Here is a 25,121-nt window from a genome sequence, read left to right on the forward strand (position 1 = left end):
AGTCTCCAGAATCGTGTACGTGTTCGTTGTATATTACTGAAAACTGAGGCGGTAGTGACGTCCTTGGACAGCTGGGTACGTGTAAACTGTGACTGGTGTCCGTTATGTGACATCCCGTGGCCTTGTTCAGATTACACACACACACACACACACACACACACACACACACTGTTTACATTGGCCAGCAGAACGCACTTGGTGAAATATGTCCGACACAGCACTCCACAACTATCAAAAGAAATCGCATGAATATCGAGGTAATTTCCAAACTCATGTTCTCTTCCCTTGGCGGTTGGAATCCTGTACGAGTGTGACTATCAACACCTAATTTAGTTTACCTGGATGTATCGCCTCTTCAGTGTATCACCTGTGGAGGCTGGGTAATTAACGTGCTCGTCTTTCGATACTTTTGCTCCGAGTCAAGGGTTAGGTAGCAGATCGTGGCGGACATTTTAAACAGGTGCTGGTATACTGTTTTCACTCTAACTTGGCCTACATTAGGAGTATTTTCCTTTTGTATCTTTTTTTATGACGCTCAGTGGCAGGATAAGGCAATTCTATGGCTCGACATCCTTTCCATAGCACTTTCTTGTGACTAGCATCATATTTCAGCGTTAATTTAATGTTAAAAGTCAGGAGTAATGATGAACAGGTGACAGTTTTAGACCAAGTTAGAGTAAAAATAGTATAGTATGCGCTTTCATATGCTTGTATAAGTTTGCACCTTGACGGTTCTGCAAATCAGGTATGCAGACTCTGACAAACCCAGTCATAATTATCCACTCCATCACTTTCACTTCCACACGTATAATTATCCACATGTATAACTCTAGCCATAAACTTTCCTTCTTAATTTATACTTCGCCAGCATGCACAGGGGTTGTTTCTGGCTATCACTCTCCCTCCGAGGTCTGGTCCCTACAGTGGGCATAATGTACCGATGAAAATACAGGCATATTATTCACGTGGCTGGCGCATGATGACTGCATTTATTGTAAGGGAAGCGTCCTCAGGCTGAAGGGGTAAACGATAAGAAGCTCCTCCCTCTTTATTTCCTTTTTTTACCAGAGAGAGAAACAGCCAGCAGTTCAGTTATAATGCTGACTTTAACTAACATGTATAATGAGAGAGAGAGAGAGAGAGAGAGAGAGAGAGAGAAATGGAGAAATGAATTCCCCGAGCTAGGCAACTAAGGCCATATAGCCCCGCTGGGGTTACAGGAGGGAGCTACCCCTCCCGGCAACGGTAGCCCGGGCGAAGAGAGAGAGAGAGAGAGAGAGAGAGAGAGAGAGAGAGAGAGAGAGAGAGAGAGAGAGAGAGAGATTTCGTTTGGTAAATAAAATAATTCAAAGCAAATAGGAATGAAATAAAATAAACAAATAATTACATAAATAAATAACTCTCCCTGGCTAAGGAGGATTAATGCAGACTTACGTAACTGTGTCACATGCAGGTTGTATATATCACAGGCATGTCAAAAATGTTGCCCAGCACATGCGTGTGTGTGTGTGTGTGTGTGTGTGTGTGTGTGTGTGTGTGTGTGTGTGTGTGACCACTTTGGTGCTAACACCCACCACCCATCATGGCCGGCATTAGGGGAACATTCTTGGTGGGGCCCCCATATTCACAGCCAAGGTCTGTAGAAATATAAATTAAATCTACTACAGACTTTCAATCTCTATGGTAAAATGGAAAGCAATCAAAATGTGTGCATAAAACTTGCATGTGAGTTAATAGCGGGGAGATACTTCGGACACTGACGAACCATCCCCTACCTCAACTGTCCGAATCATCCCGAATCTATATAAATAACTGATGACCTCAGATTTGCTAGTTTGAAATATGATGGAAATAGTGCTCCATCACGGTCACTACCCCACTGCGCAAACGGTTTTTTATGCTATGTCCGCTCACTCCAGCAACTTTCACTCCAAAATCGAGGATATGATGACAAAAATGAAGAATTCGAACGATACGTTTTAGAGGGTTTCTCGCACGATTTAACTTTGAACGAACCATAAAATCATCTGCTCGCCTGTATTCATTATATACAATCAGTATTCTGCCAATAGACAAAAAACACATCGCAGATGTATATGAAACACCAAACAATGACAAACAACATAACGCATTTCCGATCTACTTCTTTAGGAAACGTAATCACGAACCGGGCACGTATGTTCCGATCAGATGTCTTTTTTACTCTCACGCTTTGGGAAATCTCTGCAAGACCGCTTACCTTGCAGAAGCATGCCATGTCCCGCCTGGTGCCCGTTGACTTTTTGCATGGTCGATGTTACATCTTTGACGCAACGCTCCACACCTTGAGAGTGACAAGGGTACCACTGGTCCAAGATTATGGGCTGGCTGTCGTCCACTGTGACGTTCTTCAAAAGTGGAGGAATTGTGACAGATGATTTGTCTAGCTGCACCAGCTTGGTGTAGTTCTTGACTTTGAAATTATCTTCAAAGCAGATTTGTCAAACACTCCGACATCGTCGCTGTCGATCTCCCGTGCTCGCTGAATGAGTGCAACAGCCATGCAACGTACATGTGGGTCTTCATCAGCAACAGCCGACAGCAGGATATTTTCAGCGTGACAGTAGTAGCTGTTACTGTTGAATATTGGTGGCAATTCTTGCAGTAGATCCACCAAATAGAAGAAATTCTTGGCGTCATCCTGACACGATCTGTTCGCGCTCACATTGAACCAAGCTGGCGCGTAAAAGTTGAGAATGAATGAAACTAAGTCGTTTGAATATTGGAGATGGCTCTTCTGACAACATGCAGAGCCACAGTGTACAGTTGGCTTTAGTTAGCCATCTGGCATAGTTCAGTGGCCCTGGATGGGCAGATAGTTTCAAAACTACGCCTTTGGCTCCTCCGACTTGCGCTGCCAGACATGCTCGGTGTATCGCTAATCTTTGCTGAGATCCTTCTCAACTTCATCTGGTAGAGTGCAAGTTTTTCCACACACCCGTTCACAGTCTGCAATTGTCAGGTCCTTTGGATCGAACTCAAGGGATCTATCTGCTTCCCCTCTGGAGTCAATTGGACCCATCGTTGCACCATCAGTGGCTTCAAAATACCATCTGAAAACTACTTCGATGAGATATGATGAACAGACAAGCCACTGTAATGGTCTCTCCAGCTGGGTTTCCAGCACACGAACCACCCCATACTTCTTGCCAGTGTTTACGTTCGTGCCATCGCAAAGAACAGCTTGCAGTGATTCTGCTGAATCGGTCTCATGGACAACCGACATGATCTCCTTGGCGATATCCACTGCTTTTCCACTTTCAGGGGAGACATGATCTATGTATGCAGCATCAGGGAAGCCAGTTACTAAGTAGTGGTCTTTCTTGATGATGACCCTCTCAGCATGAGGGGTTTTACTGAGAATCTTGTCAATTTTACCATCAAAACCCAGACCAAGATTGAATCTTGACCCAGACAAACTACCTTTGTCATGGCGCTTTGATGCTCTCTGAATGGCAATATCCCGCCAGTATCTTATTTAACGCCGAAGTTTGCTGTTTGTTTTCCTCAGCAAGAATACCCATGTCCTTTAGTGAAGCATTCACTATGGAGCATATATCTCTGTTGCTCATTTGGCATCGGTCTGATACACAACATAGCTAAGGATATGCCAGTCTAGCCTTACCCTCCTTGTCTCTCTCTGCTTCATCATCATATTGATTCTCTCTACTTCATCATCATACTGATCATCTGATACATCAGAACTAGGATCATCAATATCATCCCTACATGCTGTTCCTGCATGTTCTTCATCATGCATAGCTTCCTGAACTGACTTTTCATGAAGCTTTCATTTGTCTGTTTGCGGCGAGATCATTTTTTGCTGTCTTTTGCTTGTCTACGTTGCTGATGTACATTTTCCAACAACTGTTTTGGTCCACCCAAAAGGGCCACTCTTCAGGAGGTATCTTGAAAGCCCTGGCACAACGACACGCAGACCTCTCTCGAGTATCAACATTTTGTAGCATTTACAGCAACAGATGCCAAATAGTATATCAAAGCTGGCCAACTTCTCTAAACAGGTGCTTGAAGTCCTCTTGTTTGCAGAGTATTTTCTTACCTCCTGAGCTTTTGTTATCAAGTGTTTCACACGGATGACAATGCTCTTGTAGTCAATTACGGGCATCGATGCCTTCTCATATATTTCTACTGCTTGGTCAGTAATAGTTTCAGCGTGGGCTTGCATGCTTGATAATGGATCTGTCATTTTGTGTTCCAAGTATTCTCTAATGACATCTTTGCATATAGGTAGCTGATGCACAGGTAAACCAGATACGAAACCTTTGACATTTTCCCTCGTGCTCCAGGTAGCCATCTTTCCAACACAGGGTATAAAGTTAAAACTAACAACTGAGTACTGACAAGCACAGCTTGTTTGTGTAACCGGCAACAATGCCGTCAAAACAAGTATCGTCACTGCAAAAGCCTCCAAAGTTCGTCTATCTATCTATCTATTGTCAGACGCCTCAATCCCGTACGGGGTGGCCACAAACAAATCGCCTCCACGTCGCCCTGTCCCCCGCCATTTCACTGCCCTGCTCCCAAGTCACCCCCCTCTCTCATATACCTCCCCACCCCATCCCTCCATCTCATCCTCGGCCTCCCCCTCCCTCTCCCCCCCTCCACCTCACTCATATACACTCTCCTCGTCAATCTCTCACCCTCCATCCTCTCCACATGGCCAAACCACCTCAGTGTATTCCTCCTAATGCTTCCTATCACATCCACATCCACACCACAACTCTCCTTTATATCCTCATTTGTCAGCCTGTTTCTTCATGTGACTCCACAGGCTCCTCTTAAATAACTCATTTCCACTGCTGTCACTCTTGACTTGTGTCCCTCCAACAACGTCCAGGCTTCACTTCCATACGTTAGAGTTGGTATCACAATACTGTCATGTACTAACTTTTTCACTTCCATGCTCACTTCCCTGTTTCTTATCACTGCTTTCAAAGAACCAGCAACCTTTCTTCCCTGCTGTACCCTTTCAAGCACTTCACCCTCCAAACCTCCATCCTTACTCATCACACTACCCAAGTACTTAAACGTCCTCACATTTTCCAATTCCTCACCATCCAACCTCGCTGTACATTCACTGACTTCACCTCTCTCAAAGACCATCACTTTACTCTTCCCTACATTCACCTTTAGATTCCGTTTCTTACACACTCTCCCAAACTCATCCACCAAGCCTTGCAGCTCCCCTTCGTCTTCACTCAACAACACAGTATCATCTGCAAACAACAGTACAGGGAGTTTCCAAACACTATCCTCTCTCACCAGGGCCACTCCAACATCCACTACCCTACCTTGTACCTCTTTTATTACCCCATCCATGAACAGATTGAACAACCATGGAGACATGACACATCCCTGTTTCAAACCAACTTTCAAAGAGAAAAATTCACTTAGTTCACCATCCACACGCACTGCAGCCTTAGCACCATCATACATACTCTTCACAGCATTCAACAGCTTCCCATCTACTCCAAATATTCTTAATACTTTCCACAATCCTCGTCTATCCACCCTGCTTTCTCCAAATCCATGAAAGCCGCATACAACCTTTTTCCATTCTCTAGAAACTTTTCCACTAAAGATCTAAGAATGAATATCTGATCCACACAACCTCTCCCCTTCCTAAAGCCTCCCTGTTCTTCTCCAACTAATTCCTCTGTTCTTTCCCTATCTCTGTCAATAAGTGTCCTACCATACACTTTTCCTATTATACTAAGAAGACAAATGCCCTAAGTTCGTATTATCACTAAATTATTACTGCGCTCATTCGGTGCGATCATTTAATAAAGTTGCTGGAGGAGCGTTGGCCAATTTTCAACAATACAGTTATATTACAGTATGTGAATACGGTGTTCCGGACATCAAAATATGCATGTTTCGTTGAATTTAAATTTTTCGACCCACCCTAATAGGTACCCTTAAATGTTACACGCGAGAGGTTAACATTCGTTTTTTATAGCAATATCTACATGAAACACAGATTCACCATAATAATGCATAATTCGCTGCTTGACATAATCATGGCGGTAAAGCTTACGATATACACTCAAATGATAACATAGGAGGTGCAAAAAAACATAAAATCTGACCTACATCGAAAAGTGTGGCATTTATAGCCTGGAGGTTCCGTGGTCGAAGTAAACAAACTCCCATTTTCACGCAAGATCTCGCGGCCGTAGGTCCCAGACGTTTCTCAGGAAATGCACTGTCCGAACCATCCCACTGTCTGAACCATCACCGCTCCCCCCGTACCCTAACTCCCTAGCACGGTGCCACGTTAAGTGCAGAGCCCAACTGGGGCAATTGGCAGAGCTGGGCACCGCAATCTAAAATTAAACTCCGCAATCGCAAGTCAGCATCCTCTGACCCATACCTTCCGCTGCCGCAGTTTCGCAATAAACATGGAATACAAAGTGCACAAACAGGAGGTAAATCGATTGGTAATGCAGTGAATTATTGTATTTATAATCTCATTTTATGATGTATTTTAAAATTGTCGGCGATACCTTGGTGTAGTTACTGAAAACTTGCTCAGTACAATTATCTTCCTCAGAACCGTAATTTTGAAAGGTACTGAGGTATGCTCAGGTGTATATCTATCACTTTTTATTTTGTACCAGAGTTAGGGCATACCATGAAGGTCTTACAGTAATAATATTATAATATAATCATATCCTTTATGACAAAAATAAAATTACAAGGGAAAGAAAATATAACCTTTGTGCCACTCCGGAAAATCAGTCTGACCAGCAGCAGAATGCAGTCCATAGCACTTAAGGAAATAATTTGCCTCGTGTGGTAGTAAATATATCACCAGAATATTGATGCCTGGTGGTGTAGTGGGTTCAGGCGCAGCACTACGATGTGACCCTAAAGGTCTGAATTTTTCACTTGTATCACGTCTATCCTAAATCATTTTTACTACTTTCAGAGGATTTTCTGAAGCTTAGATGAGTTTGTTTTTGTTTTTAGAGTTAGATAAGAGATAACAGAACAGATAATAAATAGTAGATAAGAGATAACATAACAGATTATAGATAACTGATAAGATAATAGATAATAGATAGTAGGTCGTTGATAATAAATAATAAATAATAGATAATAGATAACAGATAATAGATAATCTCTTCAATGTTAGAAAATTTCACAACTCGAGTAAAATAATAATAAATATAGGCATCGCTGCGCTGTTGCAACCCTCCATCTGACCAAGCATATCCCACACCTCCCTGCACACCTAACCAAGCGCATAACGGCCCTCACCCCCCCCCCTTCTCTGACAACACAAAGACTTTAAAATATAGAAAGATGACAGAGAAAATCATCATCATCATCATCTCAACTACCACCACCAGCACCATCATCGTCGTCACCATCATGATCATCATCATCGTCATCTCAACTACCACCACCACCATTATCGTCATCATCATCATCATCATTATTATCGTCATCTTCATCGTCATCTCAACTACCATCACCACCATTATCGTCATCATCATCATCATCATCATCATCTCATCTACCACCACGATCTTTATCGTCATCATCATCATCTCATCTACCACCACGATCTTTATCATCATCATCATCATCATCAACATCTCAATAAACCATCATCACTATCATCGTATCGTCGTCATCAGCACTAGCACCACCACCACCACCACCACCACCACCACCATCATCATCATCATCATCATCATCATCATCTTAACTACCACCTCCATCATCATCATCATCATCGTTGCAACCCTCCACCTGATCAAGCACATACCCCCCATCTCCCTTCATTCCTAACCAAGCGCATAACTGTCCTCCCCCCCTCCCTCACTGTATAATACAGGGACATTAAAGCTTAAAACTTTCAGTAGTTTATCTATGGTAAACATAACCTGGCCATTTCAGATTTCTTTCGCAGGTGCACTGAAATACGAGATTTTGTTTTTACTTTTTCATTATTAATAAATAATAATAATAAAAACTACTTAAGACAGCATTCTACCTATCAAAAGGCACCAGCTTACTATAAGACACATAACTACCGTATGTGAAAACTTTCTGAGATTTGCTCCGGAAACGAAATCTCTACGCCCGCCGAGCCGCCCCGCCACCCAACTCTACGGACGGACACTAATGATAACAATACTCTCTTCTGATTTTGTCAGCCGTAGGGTAAAAATCGGAAATAAGCAATGAAAATTCGTTATCTGCTTCAAGAGGTTTAGTCTGAGGAATGGTTGGGATTTGTTGGTCACATAATACCACTCAGGGAAGCACGACTGGTCGCTCAAAGCCTATATCTGGACTGAATAGCCAATGAGTCAATAAAATGGAATTTCCTTTGTCAATTATACCCTTCTCACCTTAACCTGACCTAGATTTTCTTCCCTTTTTGCGACTGATTTAATGAAGCTCCATGGCGGGAAAAAGGCAATACTACGGACCTACATATTCACCATAGCGATCCGCACTTCCTCGTGACTAGCACCATATTCAAATTATTAGTCTATTGTACCAACCCAGCCTTCAAAGGAGAGAGATGTCAATTTTAGGCCAAGTTAGAGTAAAACGAGCACTGTATAGTATTCTCACCCACACGACTGGGCAGAGGATTATATTTTCATCTTCCAGCAGATTTTTTTTTTTTTTTAAACACTTCTTTCTCACAGTTTGGTTTTTACTCCTCCTTGTATGGTAATAATGCAAACCATGTCCATATTAAGCAGGTATATAACAAGAAAGTCTAATGTCAAATAAATCGCTCAGGAAGAAGTGCTACGAAGTTCTCGATGGCATTTGGAATTCGGCTCAAAGTGTCATAAGAAGCAGATTCCAGCGTTATTGAGAACGTACTCTAAATTAACGTTTTAAAATAATACATATGCAAAATAGTCTTGGGATCCGAAATTTACTGTGAAGAATAATATAAACGTGTAAACCAGTAACGGAACCCTAAAATACCGTTAAAAATATAAACACGCAAAACAGTCATTGGACCCAGAATTTAGTTTTAAAAAATATAAGCAAAACGGTCACAGAACTTTAAATTTCCTGTTAAAAATGTACACATGAAAAAAACAGTCACCGGCTATGCAACCCCCAGAGTCAGCGTGGATGTAGGACAGTAGATGCCTAAGTAAGGATAACCGAAGCACCACTGGCCTAAAGAATAACATGTTTCATCTCTCACGCCCGCCAGTTTGTGAGGAGGGAGTGATGTCGTCTGCTGCGAGGTTGTGGACGTGCTGGCTCCTGGTGGTGGCTCTGGTAAGTTACTCCCTGTTTAAAGCTTCCTCAGCAATCATAGGCTCGTATTCTAAGTGGCTATGGAATAATGTAACACCTTTCCCTGTCAATTCTGTACACCCACACGCCAAACGCAAGAGGGTTATATTTGGTATGGTCGGCTGTTCATCTGTTTTACACTCTGTCTGTCTGTCTATTCGCAAAATTAAGAAAAAACAAAAAAAAAGATAAAAGTTTACCAAATTTAGCGTAAAGACTGAGGCCTACCAGAGGAACAGGTGATCAATATTTGGCTGCAGAAGGTTGTAGGCTAAGGACAAGTTCAACTCGAACATCTTTATTTTGACCAAACTAGGTGTAAGGCTTGAGAAACAAGAAAGACTGGATGATCAGTTCTGAGAATAACTAGTCACAGGAGCACAATTTGAGAACAATTAGTCACAGGAGCACAGTAAACAGGAAGTACGTGTAACAGGAGGTTTGTTGAGCCATAATAAGGTTATCTGTTGACAAAAATAATAATTCTTGTAAGATCTAAACAACATGTATCAGACAAGGACAGGTAAGAGGAAGGCTGTCCTTCAGAAGTAAAGGTCACAGAAAAAGTCACAGCGTCTGGCCCTTAACCCAAATAGGTTTCACTCGATTTGATTAGACTTAGTGGAATAGTTTGGAGCTACCCAAGAATGAAAATATCATATTTTCAGAGCAATAAGATCAAAGGTCAACTTAAACACTTTTGATCATATTTGAACCATACTTGGTGGGTGGGCTGAGGGTCAGGTAAGGATGAAGTAACTCGGTCCTGAAAGCAAAAGGTCAAAGGTCGAAGGCATGCGGCAGGGTCAATGACCTTAGGGACCTTTGACACGATCTGTGGACACCTGTTGTGTCTGAGCACGCTACTCATCAGTTTCGAAGCAAGGTGATCTATGCCGCTATAAAGACTACATCAGAAGCGATAAAGTACATCATTTCATCAGGACTACATGATTAGTTTCCAATCCTGTTTCATTATCATACTACAGCACCACAGATGTTCACTGTTCGTAGGGACGTGCCTTTAGAGTTAGTTTCGTTTTCTTCTGCATGTTATTACTTCTGTGTCCTCTTGTATGTTATTGCTACAAACCGTCTTAGCGATGTAAATAACATACACATGAATGTTAAGGCGTATATAATATACAAATTTATATTTACGGTTGAGGTGGTACGAACCCTCCTACGCCACCTGGAATACAGCACCTGTTCTTGCTGGCACGGCACACTTGTAGCACTGATTACCACAGCAACTTGTCTATACAAGTTTTTGCTGTGTGTGTGTCCGTTTGTCCTTGCCATACACAGCCACAATATTCCAGCAGCTGTGTTGACTATCTGCTTAGGGTCTATTTGACTAGTAACCATGGAGACTCGTGCTTACGTCAAAACTAAGACTCGTCGAATTTCATGCAACTACAGCTTAGCATTCAAATGGGAGTTTCCCAGTTCAGTCAGGTGAAAATATATCGACCATACTGACAGCGCGGAGTTTCGGGGGTGAGGGGTGTAGCCCCGACCTAGTTCTCGAGATAAGAAGGCAAAGACGAAGGCAATCTTTTGGCGCCTCAGAAACTACGCCAAGCGTAACAGAAAAAGGCCAGACAGGAGGTGGTGAGATGAGATACAGAAATTTGCAGGGAAGACGTAACAGAGATTGGCTCAGTCAAGGAATGCATGAAGAAGGGTAGGGAAGGCCTTTGTTCACCAATGGACTTGTAATGGCTAGTGATATATAGATAGATAGATATAGATAGATAGATATAGATAGATAGATAGATATAGATAGATAGATATAGATACATAGATAGACAGACAGACAGATAGACAGATAGATAGATAGATAGATAGATATAACCACATCACGTCTTCCTTAGCGATTTATCTTGTGCATTATACCTTTATGTTGTCTTCTTTATTGTTCATATCGTGTTGCTATCGCTGTAGTTGGCATCAGCATCACATAAGGGACTACTGAAGTGTAATTTGAGGGTGAGTCACAGGAGCCTGAGTGTTAATATTCTCATCTGAGAGTGACATAAGCCTAATGGATAATAATGAAGTGAGAGTGAGTGTCGTAATACTGGATGTTAAGGTGTTGAATTGTGCCTGAGAGTGTTAATAGGTTGTTTTGTGTGTGTGTGTGTGTGTCAGGTGGTGTGTTGCTGGGGCCACGGTCGTCTGGTGGACCCGCCTTCCCGCGCCTCAGCCTGGAGGTTCGGTTGGAATACACCCATAGACTACAATGACAATGAAGGATTCTGTGGAGGATATACCGTGAGTAACAAACACCTGTACCTGTCTATCTGTTTGGTTATCACACAGACACACACACACACACACACACACACACACACACACACACACACACACACACACACACACACACACACACAGCCTCCTCTCATGAAGACATGTTTTGCTACATCATAATGGTGTCGTTACTTGCTGTCTCCACTATTATCTTTGTTTTGTTTTGTTTTGTTTCAGTTTATCCGTCCCCATAATGACAGTTCCTTACATACAGTAATGCCTTATTTTTGTTTTTCTTTACTCTAAGCCCTGTCACGGTTTTTTTTTTTTTTAATGTATATTCAATATTAAAGGATAATATTGAATAATCTTGAGAGCAGGACAACGAACTGACTTGTGAAAATCAAGCAATGATTACTTTATGCCCACTTCGCCGATTCTCCAAGGACGAGAATTTATAAACTTTCTCAACAGTACACAGCAGAGACTAATTCCTCACAATTGCTGTTTGTTAGTACTGTTAGCCTCTGGAGAAAGTGACTCCACCCCTGACAATCAATAACTAATGCTATTAATGATAACAGGTTCTTGCTGATGCATTAACTCCTGGTTGCACAACGGATTTTAAGGTTAATACAAAAGGACTGGCCTAAGTACCAGTTGTAAATAATGCAAAGCGTTTATGCAAACTAGGAGCTGCAACTAGAATAAGCTTATGGAGAAATAAAACACGAGTTTACATTACATTAAGCTCAAGAAAAAGAACTGTTAAATTTATTGATTACAATGAAATAAATTTACGTTACATTTCAAAATGAATTCAAAATAAGGAGATCGCACTCACTCGCTCACTCAAAAGCTAACTCTTAAACCTAGGAAAAACGAAAAGAAATACTGGTCAGAAAAGTGGACAAAGCGGATGACTGGGCGTCGTTGCTGAGGAAGGACGCTGCACACGCTGAGCCTCTCGCCAATCACGCTAGGTGGGAATTCAACGGCGGCGGCGGGAACTAGGCGTTGTTGCTGAGGAAGGATGCTCCCACACATACTACCTGCTTCCACGGCGCTCAAATCTTGACTGATTCAAATTGTGGGAGAGAGACGAGTGTCGTGGCCGCACTTGCTAACGGCCAACGAGTGTGAGCGATACACACCCGCAGTTCACTCAGCGAAGGTGCTAACATCGCGCACAAGGACGATCACTTATGAAATAGTGAAAAATGTCCCGAAAAACACTCCCGATCGGGTGAATACGTGGCGGTTAAACTGAGTGATAAATACTGGGATTCCACTAGAATTCGCGGTTTCCCACCAAAGTTAATGTCACGAGTTTATTCAAATACTTAATCGCGCCAACTCGTGACAAGCCCTGGCAATGTTTCCCAGCACTGGATAAAACATTTGACGTTGTCCAGAATAGATAGACTGACCCCCAAGGCAGATGGTGGAATCAGTAAGCCATCATAAAAATAATGTTTTTATCATTTATTTTGTTGGATAATTGTGCCGTGGTATTTTTTTTTTTTTTATCAAACCTGGTTTTAATTAAGTGTTGTATTTGTGGTCTGAATTAAACTTGTTGTATTAATAGTGTTGTTGTATTTGAGTTAGCGCATTAATCCTCGCATCGTTCATATTATCTGCATTGTTTGTAAAGGCTCCAACATGGTTGCATGCACCTACCTTGGTCACCTAAGAACGGCTCTTCACACTACCCGATCTCTGATAATCTTCCCACTCAGTCCCTTATTCCTGAGGTCACACTCTACCACCTCGTCCCACACGTCTTTTTCAGTCTGCCTCTTCCAACCCCTCCTCCCAACGTTCACACGTCTCACCTTCCGCACTCAGCTGTCATCCTCCAACCTCTCCACATGCCCAAACTACAGTATCTTAATCTACCTCTCATCACACAACCAATACATTCCAGCCCACCCTTCCTTTCAGCTATTCAATCGCAGTCCTAGCCACTCCCCCCCCCCCAGGCCTCACATTCAAGGACACACTACACGACCCTCTAATCATCGTCATTTTTGTACGTTTGAGACAACGAATATCCTCTTCCTTCATTACCTAGGGCTCATTACCATACAGAAAGCATTATGCTCCTAACACATGCTGCATACAAAGATCCCTTAGCACAGAGGGAGAGCCCTCTCCAATTCAGGATAAGCAACAGCCCCCTAAACTTCCTTCAACCACTCCTTACCCTAGCCACAGAGCTAGCTCCATCCCCACCTTCAGCACATAAAATGCCTCCCAAATAAGAAAACTCTTCCTAATACTCAGTCTTTTCACGCCTGGCAATCTCTACATGCTCTTCCTGATACCCCGCACACATGAAATAAGCATTGTCTCGCAGTCTATCTCTAACACCACTGCATCTCTTATGCACCCATTTATTACAAATACTGCACAAGATGGAGTTGCTTTCCACACCTTTGTGGCAACTGCACATGGCCACATTCCCACTGCTTTAACAGCACCGCCACTAGCCCTGGATATCATTACCTTGTTTTATCCGCATTAACTCACAAACACTTGTGCGCGTCCGTCCCAACATTTCCTAAATCTTTCCTCCGCCTCCCTTTCATTCTCTGCAATCAGCACCAAATCATCGGCATACAACACCTCCCATGGTAAACCATTTCTGAAGTCACGTGAGAGGGCTTCAAGCATCATTACAAACAACAAGGGGCTCAAGACTGACCCCTGCTGCACGCCAACATTCACGCAAAACGTATCACTCTAATTTCCATTCACTCTCACCTCGGTGCGGGCACCCGCATACATAGCCATAACCACTCTAACCAGCCACTCTTCGATCCCAAGCTTTCTCACTGCCCACTTCACCACCTCCCTATGAACTCTATCAAAGGCCGTCTCCAAATTAACAAAAACCAAGCACAGCTGTCTTTTTTTTTTTTTTCCCCTGTATTTCTCGTCTTGTTGTATTAATCGTGTTTTTGTGTTTATGTTTGTGTATTACTCCTGTTATGTATTGACTGTGTTATATTTGTGCCCACAGCACCAGCACCAGGTCCAGGGAGGCAAGTGTGGCCTGTGTGGCGACGCCTGGGATGAGAACCCCCGCCCGCACGAAGTTGGCGGGAAGTATGCCACCGGGACCATTGTTAGGCAGTACACCCAAGGACAGGTACGAGGGAGAGGGAGAGAGTCTACCAATTTATTTACCTTCAAATCAGAGTACTATTTTCACTCATAGAGCTACCAAATTTTCTCAAGTCTAAGGTTTGTGAAAAAGCGTTTTTTTTTTTAATGTATTTATTTTCACTCAGTTTAAATTGTACATAGACTGTTTATATTACTTTTGTCTATTCATGTAGTATAGTCATGTGGGAACATTTTATAATCCTCACACATACAGTCTAATATATGAAAGTACTTTTATATAAACATATCTTCAGTCATGCAGCTGAGGTAAAAATGTATATGCTTTTACCTTCACTCATACAGTTTCAGTAGTACATAAATTTCCGTGGTTATACATTTGTCTTTACCCATATACCTCTGGCTGTGTAGAGCTATAAGCATTTTCTTCAATAATTTCACACACTCACGCAGCCATCAGTCTTGAGCTTCGGCTGTACATATGGCTGTTTTTACTTTTATTTTCCCCCCACACAGATCAGGTTGTGTATCTGTTACAGGCAGACTGTGAAATCAGTCATTTCGTGAAGTTCCTAGTCAGCTCGTGAAATCAGTCTAAATTGGGATGGGTTAGCTTAGGTTAGGTTAATATAGGCTGAAGTTAGGTTAGGCTGGGATACTCTAGGTTAAGTTTAGGTTAGGTGAGGCTAGGTTTGGTTAGGTGAGGTTAGGTTAGATCTGGTTAATTTCGGTGAGTTTAAGTTATGTTAAGCTTTCATCTAAATTAACCTAATCTAACTAAACCTTGAGTAACCTAATCTAACCTAACCTAAACTTAACTTAGATTATCCCAGCGTGACCTAACCACAGCCTAAATTAACCTAACCTAAATTAACCCATCCCAGTTGAGATTCATTTCACTAACTGACTAGGCATTTCACGAAATGACTGACCTCGCAGTCTGCCTGTAACATAATTATAAATTTGTGTGTTTATATTCCTACTCACTCAAACAGCTGCCAATCTATCCTGAACTTAGAGGAGGGAATAGGTTTGCGTGTTTAGGCATTTTGCCATTTGATTCCTCGAGTTTCGTATTTATTAGATTTCTTGAGCTTAAATAGTGTATAAAACTATAAAACTATATCCGTTTGAGAAGGAACAATAATGATGAGGACGGACGCAAAAATTATCTTTATTATCCGACGTTTCGACATCGTATGTCATCTTAAGTGACCTAAAATACTAGCTTACTATATATAAATGTTACACATAATTTAACTGAATTGGTAGGACACCGAAGATGACATGAGAGGTCAAAATGTTTGACAATAAAGATTATCTTTATTTCGGCCATCATCATATTAGTCTATTCCTGCTGAAATTAGGATTCCCCAATATCCGTCTTACTCTAACCTGGCCTAAAACTGACATCCCCCTATCTTGAATGCTGAGCTGTAACAGAGGATCAGCACTAGAATATGATGCTAGTCACGAAAAAGTGCTATGGAAGTTATGTAGAGCCATAGTCTTGTCTTCTAACATCTATGTGAAATTAGCCGCCAAAGAACGAAAATCTGGGCCAAGTTTTGGTGAAAAGAGTACAGCACAGACCCCAGGCATGTCACAACCAAATCAGAATATTACTGTGTTCGTTGCCTTAGTCATAACATTTCTCTAGTTTCAGTTGTGTGCAAGATTCTTTGTTTATACAGTACCTTTACATTCATTCGTCATGGGCGGATCAGCGGTGTTGCTCATGCTGCCCGGGCGACACCCCTGCTTTATCACACGGACTGCATCTTTCACTGGCTATCGTGTTTATTTCTCCCTTATAAATGTAATGTGGCTGAGAGGAAGGGGATGCCAAGCCCTCGCTACTCTGGAAAGTGATATGGGAACACTTCAGAAATATTCCTAGATCCACTCCTTCTCATACACCTGTCACACACGTCACAACCCATCTAAGTTGAAAATTAATCCTTCATTACCAAGCGGGGAATATGTGACGTTTGGGAGCATTTTAAAAAGTTGGTAAAGGACGGAATCGGCAAGTGTGGAGGCCTGTAGTTCTTTCACATTAACCTGGCCGAGAATTTCGTCCTTTTACAGTTAATTTCACATACCTCGATGGCAGAAAAAGAAAATACTTCGGCTCTACATCCATTCCATAGCACTTTTTCGTGGCTATTATCATCTTCTACTCTTGTCCATTTTTACTAATTATTCAAGACGGAGAGATCGCATGTTTTGGTCGGGTCAGAGGGAAAAAAAAATAGTACAGTACAGGTATTGTATATTTAGCGTTATTTCACTAGATTTAGTAATATTCGCCTCCATTTAGCGGTAATTTTTAATGTCTATCTGCAAGAAATTTAGAGATATTATAGAGTTTTGCGAACTGGGGAATATTCTGGGATTTTGTATCTATTTCTAGCGATTTTCTGGATCGGGTTTTTAGGAGTAAATTTAGCGATATTTGTGACTTACGTAAACTCCGGTGTGGGCGTGTGAACTTTGTGTCTCTGAGCCAGTAAGCGAAGGGTGGCAGGCTACATTAGGTATCACCTTTGTACAATCCAATGTGCAGAATTCCAGGCAGTAGTGAGTTGTCGTGAAGAAATGCTGTCCAGATAATTCTGATAGTAATTCATTGCAATGGAAACTTGTTTTACAATGATGATGGAAATAAAAATAATTGTAATAATAATAATAATAATAATAATAATAATAATTGTTTTAAAACAATAATAATGATGATGATCTTCTACTTCTTCCCACAGCTATGTGGAATGTTTTAATAATAAAATAATTATGATGATGATGATGCTACTACTACTACTACTAACAAGGTATACTTTTGCCTGTAGGTCATCCCAGTACGCGTGGATCTCACCAGCAACCACCGGGGCCATTTTGAGTTTCGCATTTGTCCCAACAACAACCCTAAAGTGGAAGCCACGCAGACCTGCCTCAATAAGTAAGTGTCTAGTTTTGCCGGTGCCTGATGGGCTAGCCGGTTAATCTCTACAAGTACTTTTTTTTTATTTTTTTTATTTTTTATTTTAAATAATAGCAGTATGTTCTTTGGTGAACGTTAGGTGGTGTGGTGAGTTAAGGCGCCCCAACCAGATGTCTGCAGGTAAAGCAAAAGATTAAAATGTGCCGCCATAAAGTGCCAGCCGCTGTGCCCATATCGGTAACTTAGGCCTTTGAGCCTGTGGTGGATTATTCAGACACTGTTTTGGGCTACAAGGCCACTGCATCATGCTGGTCACCTCAGTTATATACCTGCCCTTGGTGTTACCCCAGGTACTCATTATACCCACCAACCCACACACGGGGGATACACACCTGCGTTGAGTGGGGCCGGCTGCCCACACCAGATTCAAGTCCCGACGCTGACTGGTCGGCAGCTTTGTTAATCACTCAGTCACCGCGATGAAACAGCCAAAATTAAATGAAAATACCCGGCGGCATATGACCCTGGTAGTTGCGCCGCCAGATTTTAATTATTTTCAATCAATCAATCAATATGAAAACACGTTGTAGTGAAAGTATGATGCCTGAGATGATGATGATGATGGTTGTTCAGTAGCTTTCCTCTGCCTAAATGGGGATCCGTGCCTCTCAGAGTTGTTGGATAACCCCGGTCTTCTGGCAGAGCAGACCCATCCATCGCAGGCAAGCAGCCGCCCCACCAGGGCTGCCAAGTGCAGTGATCCGACATTCCCTTCCGGTGTATCATAAAATCGTGAGGACCGTGAATACCTGAGCACGAGGGCACCAGGCACACCCCAGAAATTCTCTTCTCGGTTAATATTCACCATTCATAAGTGTATTCATCGCCATAAAACCTACATCATCGTCTTTGTCGATGTTTTTTCCAGCTGATAAGCATGAAAAAAAGGGAGGAAAATCAAATACTAGCACCTTAATAATACACTGTGCCTGAGTATATATTTTCCTCGCCTTAAGGTGCTAGTATTTGATTTTCCCCCCTTTTTTTCATGCTTATCAGCTGGAAAAAACATCGACAAAGACGATGATGTAGGTTTTATGGCGATGACTACACTTATGAATGGTGAAAATTAGCCGAGAAGAGAATTTTTGGGGTGTGCCTGGTGCCCTCGTGCTCAGGTATTCACGGTCCTCACGATTTTATGACACACCGGCAGAACCTCCTCGCCAAAACAAGGCGCGGAAGTGATTGTGGATATATAGTTCCCGAATGGCCGCTGCAGTTACGTCTCATAACAGTTTATAGAGGCGTCATAACAGGCTCTATATCACCACGTGATTTAGGTACTGTATATGGTTACCACCCAGCGTTGTAAATGGTTTCCTGGGTTACAGAAAATCATTTGGCTTGTCACATAGCGTACAGTCACTTGATGTGGAGAGAAGAGTAATAAGAAATGACACGAAGGATGGGAGAAATAATAAAATAGGGGAGTATACACATTAAAACAATGACAAGCAGAGGGAAGAAATAGGCAGCTTACATCAAGTGAGTGGATGCTGGTGACCACCACCTACCACGCCGCCACACAGTGCTTAGCAGCAAATAAGGTTATGATGTGATGATGATGATGATTTAGTACTGCATTCATCCCACTGTACATCACTGGGCTGGGTTGGGTCTAGAATATTCTTAGGCTCATTTTGGATGTGAACCCGGTGGACTCAGAGTGAAGCTGCTCCTTCACTCCACCATCCTCCTTCAGAGGGACAGGGGAGTATTGAGAGACATTTATGTCTTTGGCTACATCAGTGCCACCGCGTGCAGGAGTCCCTCTCCAGCACCATTGGGTCGGCCAGGATACACAAGCAACAAGATACTGCCTTCATAGACCCGTGGCCAAACAATGCAGCAGCTGATGCAACAGCTGACATGTCAGATCAAAGCAGATTTATCAGCTGAGCCACTGTTTATTTCATAAGAGTCGCTAAAATGCCTCATGGCTGAAACCGAAGACTGCCTAATAGTCAGCTGTTGCGTCAGCTGACGCAACAGCTGACATGTTAAATGAACTCGAAATTTCAAGCTGAGCAACTTTGTATTTCATAATAAAATCACTCAGAGCTGCCCAACAGCGGATATTACAACTTTCCTTCAAGGAGAGAGACACAGAAATAAGTCCCCCAGTTGTACTGCTTGGAGACTTGTCGAATTAGCCACTGGTAAAAACAGGAAAAGGATGACGACGACGAAGGCGATGATCACGATGATGATGATGATGATGATGATGATTATAAGTTGTAGTAGTAGTAGTAGTAACATAGTAGTAGTAGTAGTAGTAGTAGTAGTAGTTGTCGTAGTAGCAGGAGTAGTACAACATTAATCGTAATAATAATAATAATAATAATAATAATAATAATAATAATAATAATGATGATGATCATGATGATGATGTTGATAATGTCAGTAATAACACTAATGGCAATGATAATAATATCTATAAAGGTCAAAAAGATCATTTAGAATCTCTAGTTCTTTCACCTTAACTTGGCCCAGATTTTCGTCCATTTGGAGCTTATTTCAACGCAGCTCAGTGGCAGAGTAAGATAATGCCGATATTGCACATTCTTTCCAAAACACTTCTTCGTGACTTACATAAAATTCTAGTGCTAATCTATTGTTGGACCTTAATGGCAGGGGAAGACAACAGTACTTCATCCTGTCCATAGCACTTCTTCGTTACTAGCATCATAATCCAGTGTTAGTCTATTCTATTACTACTACTCAGTGGCGGAGTAAGGCACTACCACGGCTCTACATCCTGTCCACTGCACTTCTTTGTTACTAGCATCATATTCTAGTGCTAATCCACTGCAACAACTCAGTATTCAAGATGGAGAGATGGAAATGTTAGACCAAAGTGAAACGAAACGAGGATAAAGTTAACATCAATATATTTCCCTAACTTATTTCAACTCAGTATTCAAGACAGAGTGAAGGAACTTTTAGGCCAAGTATAAGTGAAAGGAGTATATATATTTCTCCAAGTATAGTGAAGCGAGTATACGTATTTCCCTAAGTATAGTGAAAGGAGTATATATATTTCTCCAACCTATTTCAACTCAGTATTCAAGATAGAGTGGGGGAACTTTTAGGCCAAGTATAAGTGAGAGGAGTATAGTAGTGACTTATACAAGATAGAGATAGGTAACTTTTAGGCCAAGTATAAGTGAGAGGAGTATAGGGGTGACTTATATCTCTCGCCCCACCAGACACCCGCTGTACCAGGCTAACGGCAAGGGCTTCAAGTATCAGGTGGCCCGGTACAACGGCGAGCACCTGGTTCATCTGCAGCTGCCTAAGGACCTCACCTGTACCCAGTGTGTGCTGCAGGTGAGGCAGGGAGAGAGAGAGAGAGAGAGAGAGAGAGAGAGAGAGAGAGAGAGAGAGAGAGAGAGAGAGAGAGAGAGAGAGAGAGAGAGAGAGAGAGAGGTATTAGTATTGTGCGATAATGATGTCTATTACCAGCTTTAATGTAGCGCTAGGAGCCTTACGTGGTGTTGCTGTACATCCTTGGTAGAGCAGCTGCGGCGTCCACCCGGGAGCCAAATCTCCTATTATTTCCCTGCACATCGCGGTGGGAAGGGCCGACCCTGGTGATGCGTGGGTTCTCTATACGGTGTATGTATTGCAATTTACCTGTAGGATGGACCCACAGAAGCAATTAATTACCTGTGGTCGGTGAGTCTCCTCTCCCAAACACACCGAGGACAAGCAATAATAATAATAATGATGATGATGATGACGATGATGATGAGAAGAAAAGGAAGAAGATGAAGAAGAAGAAGAAGAACAACAACAACAACAAGGATGTTATGATGTAATATGCAAAATAAGTCGATGAGGAAGAAGTGCCACGAAGGCTACCAATTCTTTATTATAATTTCCTTTAATTCCTTTACTACCATGACCTGTCCTTTATTTCAGTCTTATTACCTCCAGACGATTTTAGGCTAGTTATTTGAGGAAATACTTTTCGAAATAATGGCATAGATTCAGCTTTCACTTTCCTTTTAGTCTACCTTGGCCTAAAATTGCCATCTCTCCTACTTAAACGTTGAGTTGTAACGATAGATTAACACTAGAATATGATGCCAGTCACGGAGAAATGCTATGGAAAGGATGTAGAACCGTAGTACTGTCTTTTTCAGCCAATGAGCTACGTGAAATTGACAGCAAATGGACGAAAACCTGTGCCAAGTTAAGGTGACAAAACTATAACCCTTTCAGTACATAATGTCCCCGCAAAATGAACCCGTTCACTTCAATAGCGTAATTTATATTCTTGTTGCCCTGAGACCATTTTGTGAAGCTTTGGAAACCATTTGTAATAATGGGAAAAACCTCCATTAACCCATTATACTCCATTTGTTTCCATCCGACGGAACTGAGCACTATAAATTTTGGTGTTGGTAAAATCCGATTAACCTGAAGCTGAAATTTGAATGAGTCTCTTTGGTTGCTAGTGTCATTTATACTCCAGTCTGACTACACCTGGGCATTAAGCAAGCTGAAAGGGGTTACGGATGTCTTTGAATTTAAACTCGCTATATTCACCTCACATCCCTCCATGGACTGAATAAAAAAAAGGAAAAAAAAAAATCTTCATGAAGCAAGAAGAAATATATCATTGGAGTAAAAGGGGTAATGAAAATCGTGTGCAGAAAGTAAGAATATACAAACTGAATACGTTACCTAATTCTGTTGAGTAAAATTGGTGTTTATATTTGAACTTGCTGTTATTCCTTGCATTACATATTTTCCAAACGCAGATAATCTTTCATGTCATTTACTTTATAGTATCAGCAGGAAATGTGTTGGATACTTCAAGAGGTTATGGCGATATTCTTGGGTTATTGAGTAAAAAACGCTGTATCAGCACGATGTTACGGAACTAAAATGACCGTTGACCTTACAGGGGAATTGTCTCCTTTATAATTCATCCCTAACATTACCGATATGAGGCACGTTTTTGCACATAACGAGCGAGAGAGTTGTTGTGATTGTTTTCCCCTCAACTGACTGCTTTTTTTTTATAGAAGAAAGAAGAAATCAAAGACCAGGCGCCAGCAAGCCTGTTCCCTCCAAGAAAAACAACAAAATAACAGAGCCAAATACAGGATCGCAACTTCAGAACAGCTAACACACGTAAAAACGATTCACGTGCGGAGAATAAATCGGTGATAATCTAAATTCATATTGTTTTAACGCAGCTGAAAGATGCAAAATTTTGAAAAGCACTTTTTTATGACTGCAAACAGCACAGTGTAATGGTGCGATAAGTGCTTTGTGAATTATAAAATGCAAAATGGAATTGATCGACCCAGCACCTGGAGAGAGAGAGAGAGAGAGAGAGAGAGAGAGAGAGAGAGAGAGAGAGAGAGAGAGAGAGCTTTAGTAGGGAAAAAGTTATTAGCCTCTTCAAGCGTGACGGTCGGGCTGGGGAACTCATTGTAATTTTCTGCCCAAACACCTACAGTAAACTTCCCGCTCTCACTTCTCTGGCTCTCTCGTAATCAATAACTGCTGCTCCATAACAGCTAAAAATTGGACCCATGTTGAGTAAGAATTTAGTACTGAAATTAGGCCAAGTATTGCATCCTGAAATATCTCACACATTGCCCTAGACACCTTTCATAAAATTACTAGTATCATCCAACTGGTGTGTCCCGACTGCATTGCTTCATCGGGTTTATGGCAAGTACCTGTAAGCTCATTCTCTCCTTCTCTCTTTTCCTTCTTCTTTTCTTCTCTTCTCTTTCTCTTCTTCTTTTCTTCCTTTCATTTGTAGTAATAGGGATGGTAATAAGGCATAATTCTGACTCCCTCTTCTTCTTGTGTGTGCAGTGGCGGTACGTGGCTGGCAACAACTGGGGATACTGCGCCAATGGTACGGGTGCGGTGGGGTGCGGACCTCAGGAGGAGTTCCGCGCATGTGCTGATGTAGCTGTGCGTCCACAACCCACATGGTAAGACACACACACACACACACACACACACACACACACACACACACACACACACGACCCTGTAGTGATGTAAAGTGTTGCCTTCACCCGATGCCTACCGATATAACTTGATGTTTCCACTGCCCTGTTATACAAATGTGCCTCGTCTCCCTCGTTATCTCCCTGAAAGAAGGATGGTGGACTGCGTGAAAATCAAAGCTTAATCTGAGGTGGTCCATTGGGTTCACGTTCACATGTGCCTTAAATCACAACAACAACAACGACGGAGACGGGCAATTGTTAAAAGAATGAGGGGTGTGGGTACCAAAACTGTCTTCCTACCCATTGATGACTCTTGCGCTTCATAAAGATAAATAAATATATATAGATAGATAGATTGAATGACTGATTTATATATAGATAGATAGATAGATAGACAGAGATATATATATGTAAAGGGTAGATGTCTTGAATACCGTATACGGATCTAAATAGGCAATAATTTTGACCTAATGACGTGGTGGTAATGATAGTGTCTGTTTGTTAGGACCAGCACGGGGTTCACAGACGGTACCAGCTCACAGACGGAAGATAGCAGCGACGAGACGGTTACGAGCAGTTACAGCTGGTACTCCACGCCCTCCTCCTCTCTCACGCCCACACTCAGCCCCACGCAGAGGCCACCCCCGCCCTTGCCACTCACCCACGCACCCACCAAGCCGCCCACGTCACGCCCAACCCCGCCCACGCCACGCCCAACCACGCCCAGGGTAACCGTGGGTGGAGGGTGCCGGGCTGTGGGGGTGTGGCAGGCGGTACCGGGGATGGACCAGTGGTGTGAGAGGAACTGCAAACATGTCCCGCCATTCTGTCCCCCTTCACACTGCACATGCAACTAATTCCTGTGGCTCGGCGTACTTCTCAACACCTTTTCCTCAGCGATTTATTCTGCACGCTACACCTCAGTATCCTCTTTCTGTTATTAATGCAAACTGTATCGGCGCAAAAAATATCTAAGTAACCTAAAAGTGACTGTCTGGGTGTACTAAGCAAATTAATCGCTAAGGAAGAGATGTTAGGCTCGCATTTTACTTGACTTTAGTGATTTCCTAACACCTTCTCTTTAGCGATTTACTCCCATCACACCAGATTACCCTTATATATCTTTCTGATGCAAAATATGAAGGTATAAAAACAATATTAAAAAAAAACCTACAGAAAATTCAAAATAGATCGCCGAGGAAAAGGTGCCACGACAGGTGTTTTGCCACTACGAACCTGCCAGGCGTATATTTCCTCATTCAGATGTGAAGTGGTATCGCTGTTTGATCCACCTGTGTTGCGTCAGTGTAATGTGCTTCAGCTGTGTACACTCGCTCCTGTGTACACTCGCTCCTGTGAACACCCGCTCTTGTGTACATTCGCTCCTGTGTACACCC

At 42.2% G+C, this 25,121-nt stretch overlaps 1 protein-coding gene across 1 annotated transcript in view; it reads left to right on the forward strand.

Annotated features, from left to right (window-relative positions):
• The window catches only part of LOC145391897 (uncharacterized), a 36,325-nt gene extending 11,744 nt beyond the window's left edge, over nucleotides 1-24,581 (forward strand). Inside the window, exons 2-8 of the mRNA XM_080266395.1 lie at nucleotides 9,263-9,330; nucleotides 11,503-11,625; nucleotides 14,630-14,758; nucleotides 17,583-17,692; nucleotides 20,947-21,067; nucleotides 23,582-23,703; nucleotides 24,230-24,581. Coding sequence (XP_080122521.1) covers nucleotides 9,280-9,330; nucleotides 11,503-11,625; nucleotides 14,630-14,758; nucleotides 17,583-17,692; nucleotides 20,947-21,067; nucleotides 23,582-23,703; nucleotides 24,230-24,581 — 1,008 coding nt within the window. The 5' untranslated portion in view covers nucleotides 9,263-9,279. The remainder of the gene's footprint in view (nucleotides 1-9,262; nucleotides 9,331-11,502; nucleotides 11,626-14,629; nucleotides 14,759-17,582; nucleotides 17,693-20,946; nucleotides 21,068-23,581; nucleotides 23,704-24,229) is intronic.
• The last annotated feature ends 540 nt before the right edge of the window (nucleotides 24,582-25,121 follow it).

Source organism: Coenobita brevimanus, chromosome 20 (assembly GCF_032717465.1).
Source record: "Coenobita brevimanus isolate Jiangsu-jjx chromosome 20, ASM3271746v2, whole genome shotgun sequence".
In the NCBI taxonomy this organism is placed as follows: domain Eukaryota; kingdom Metazoa; phylum Arthropoda; class Malacostraca; order Decapoda; family Coenobitidae; genus Coenobita; species Coenobita brevimanus.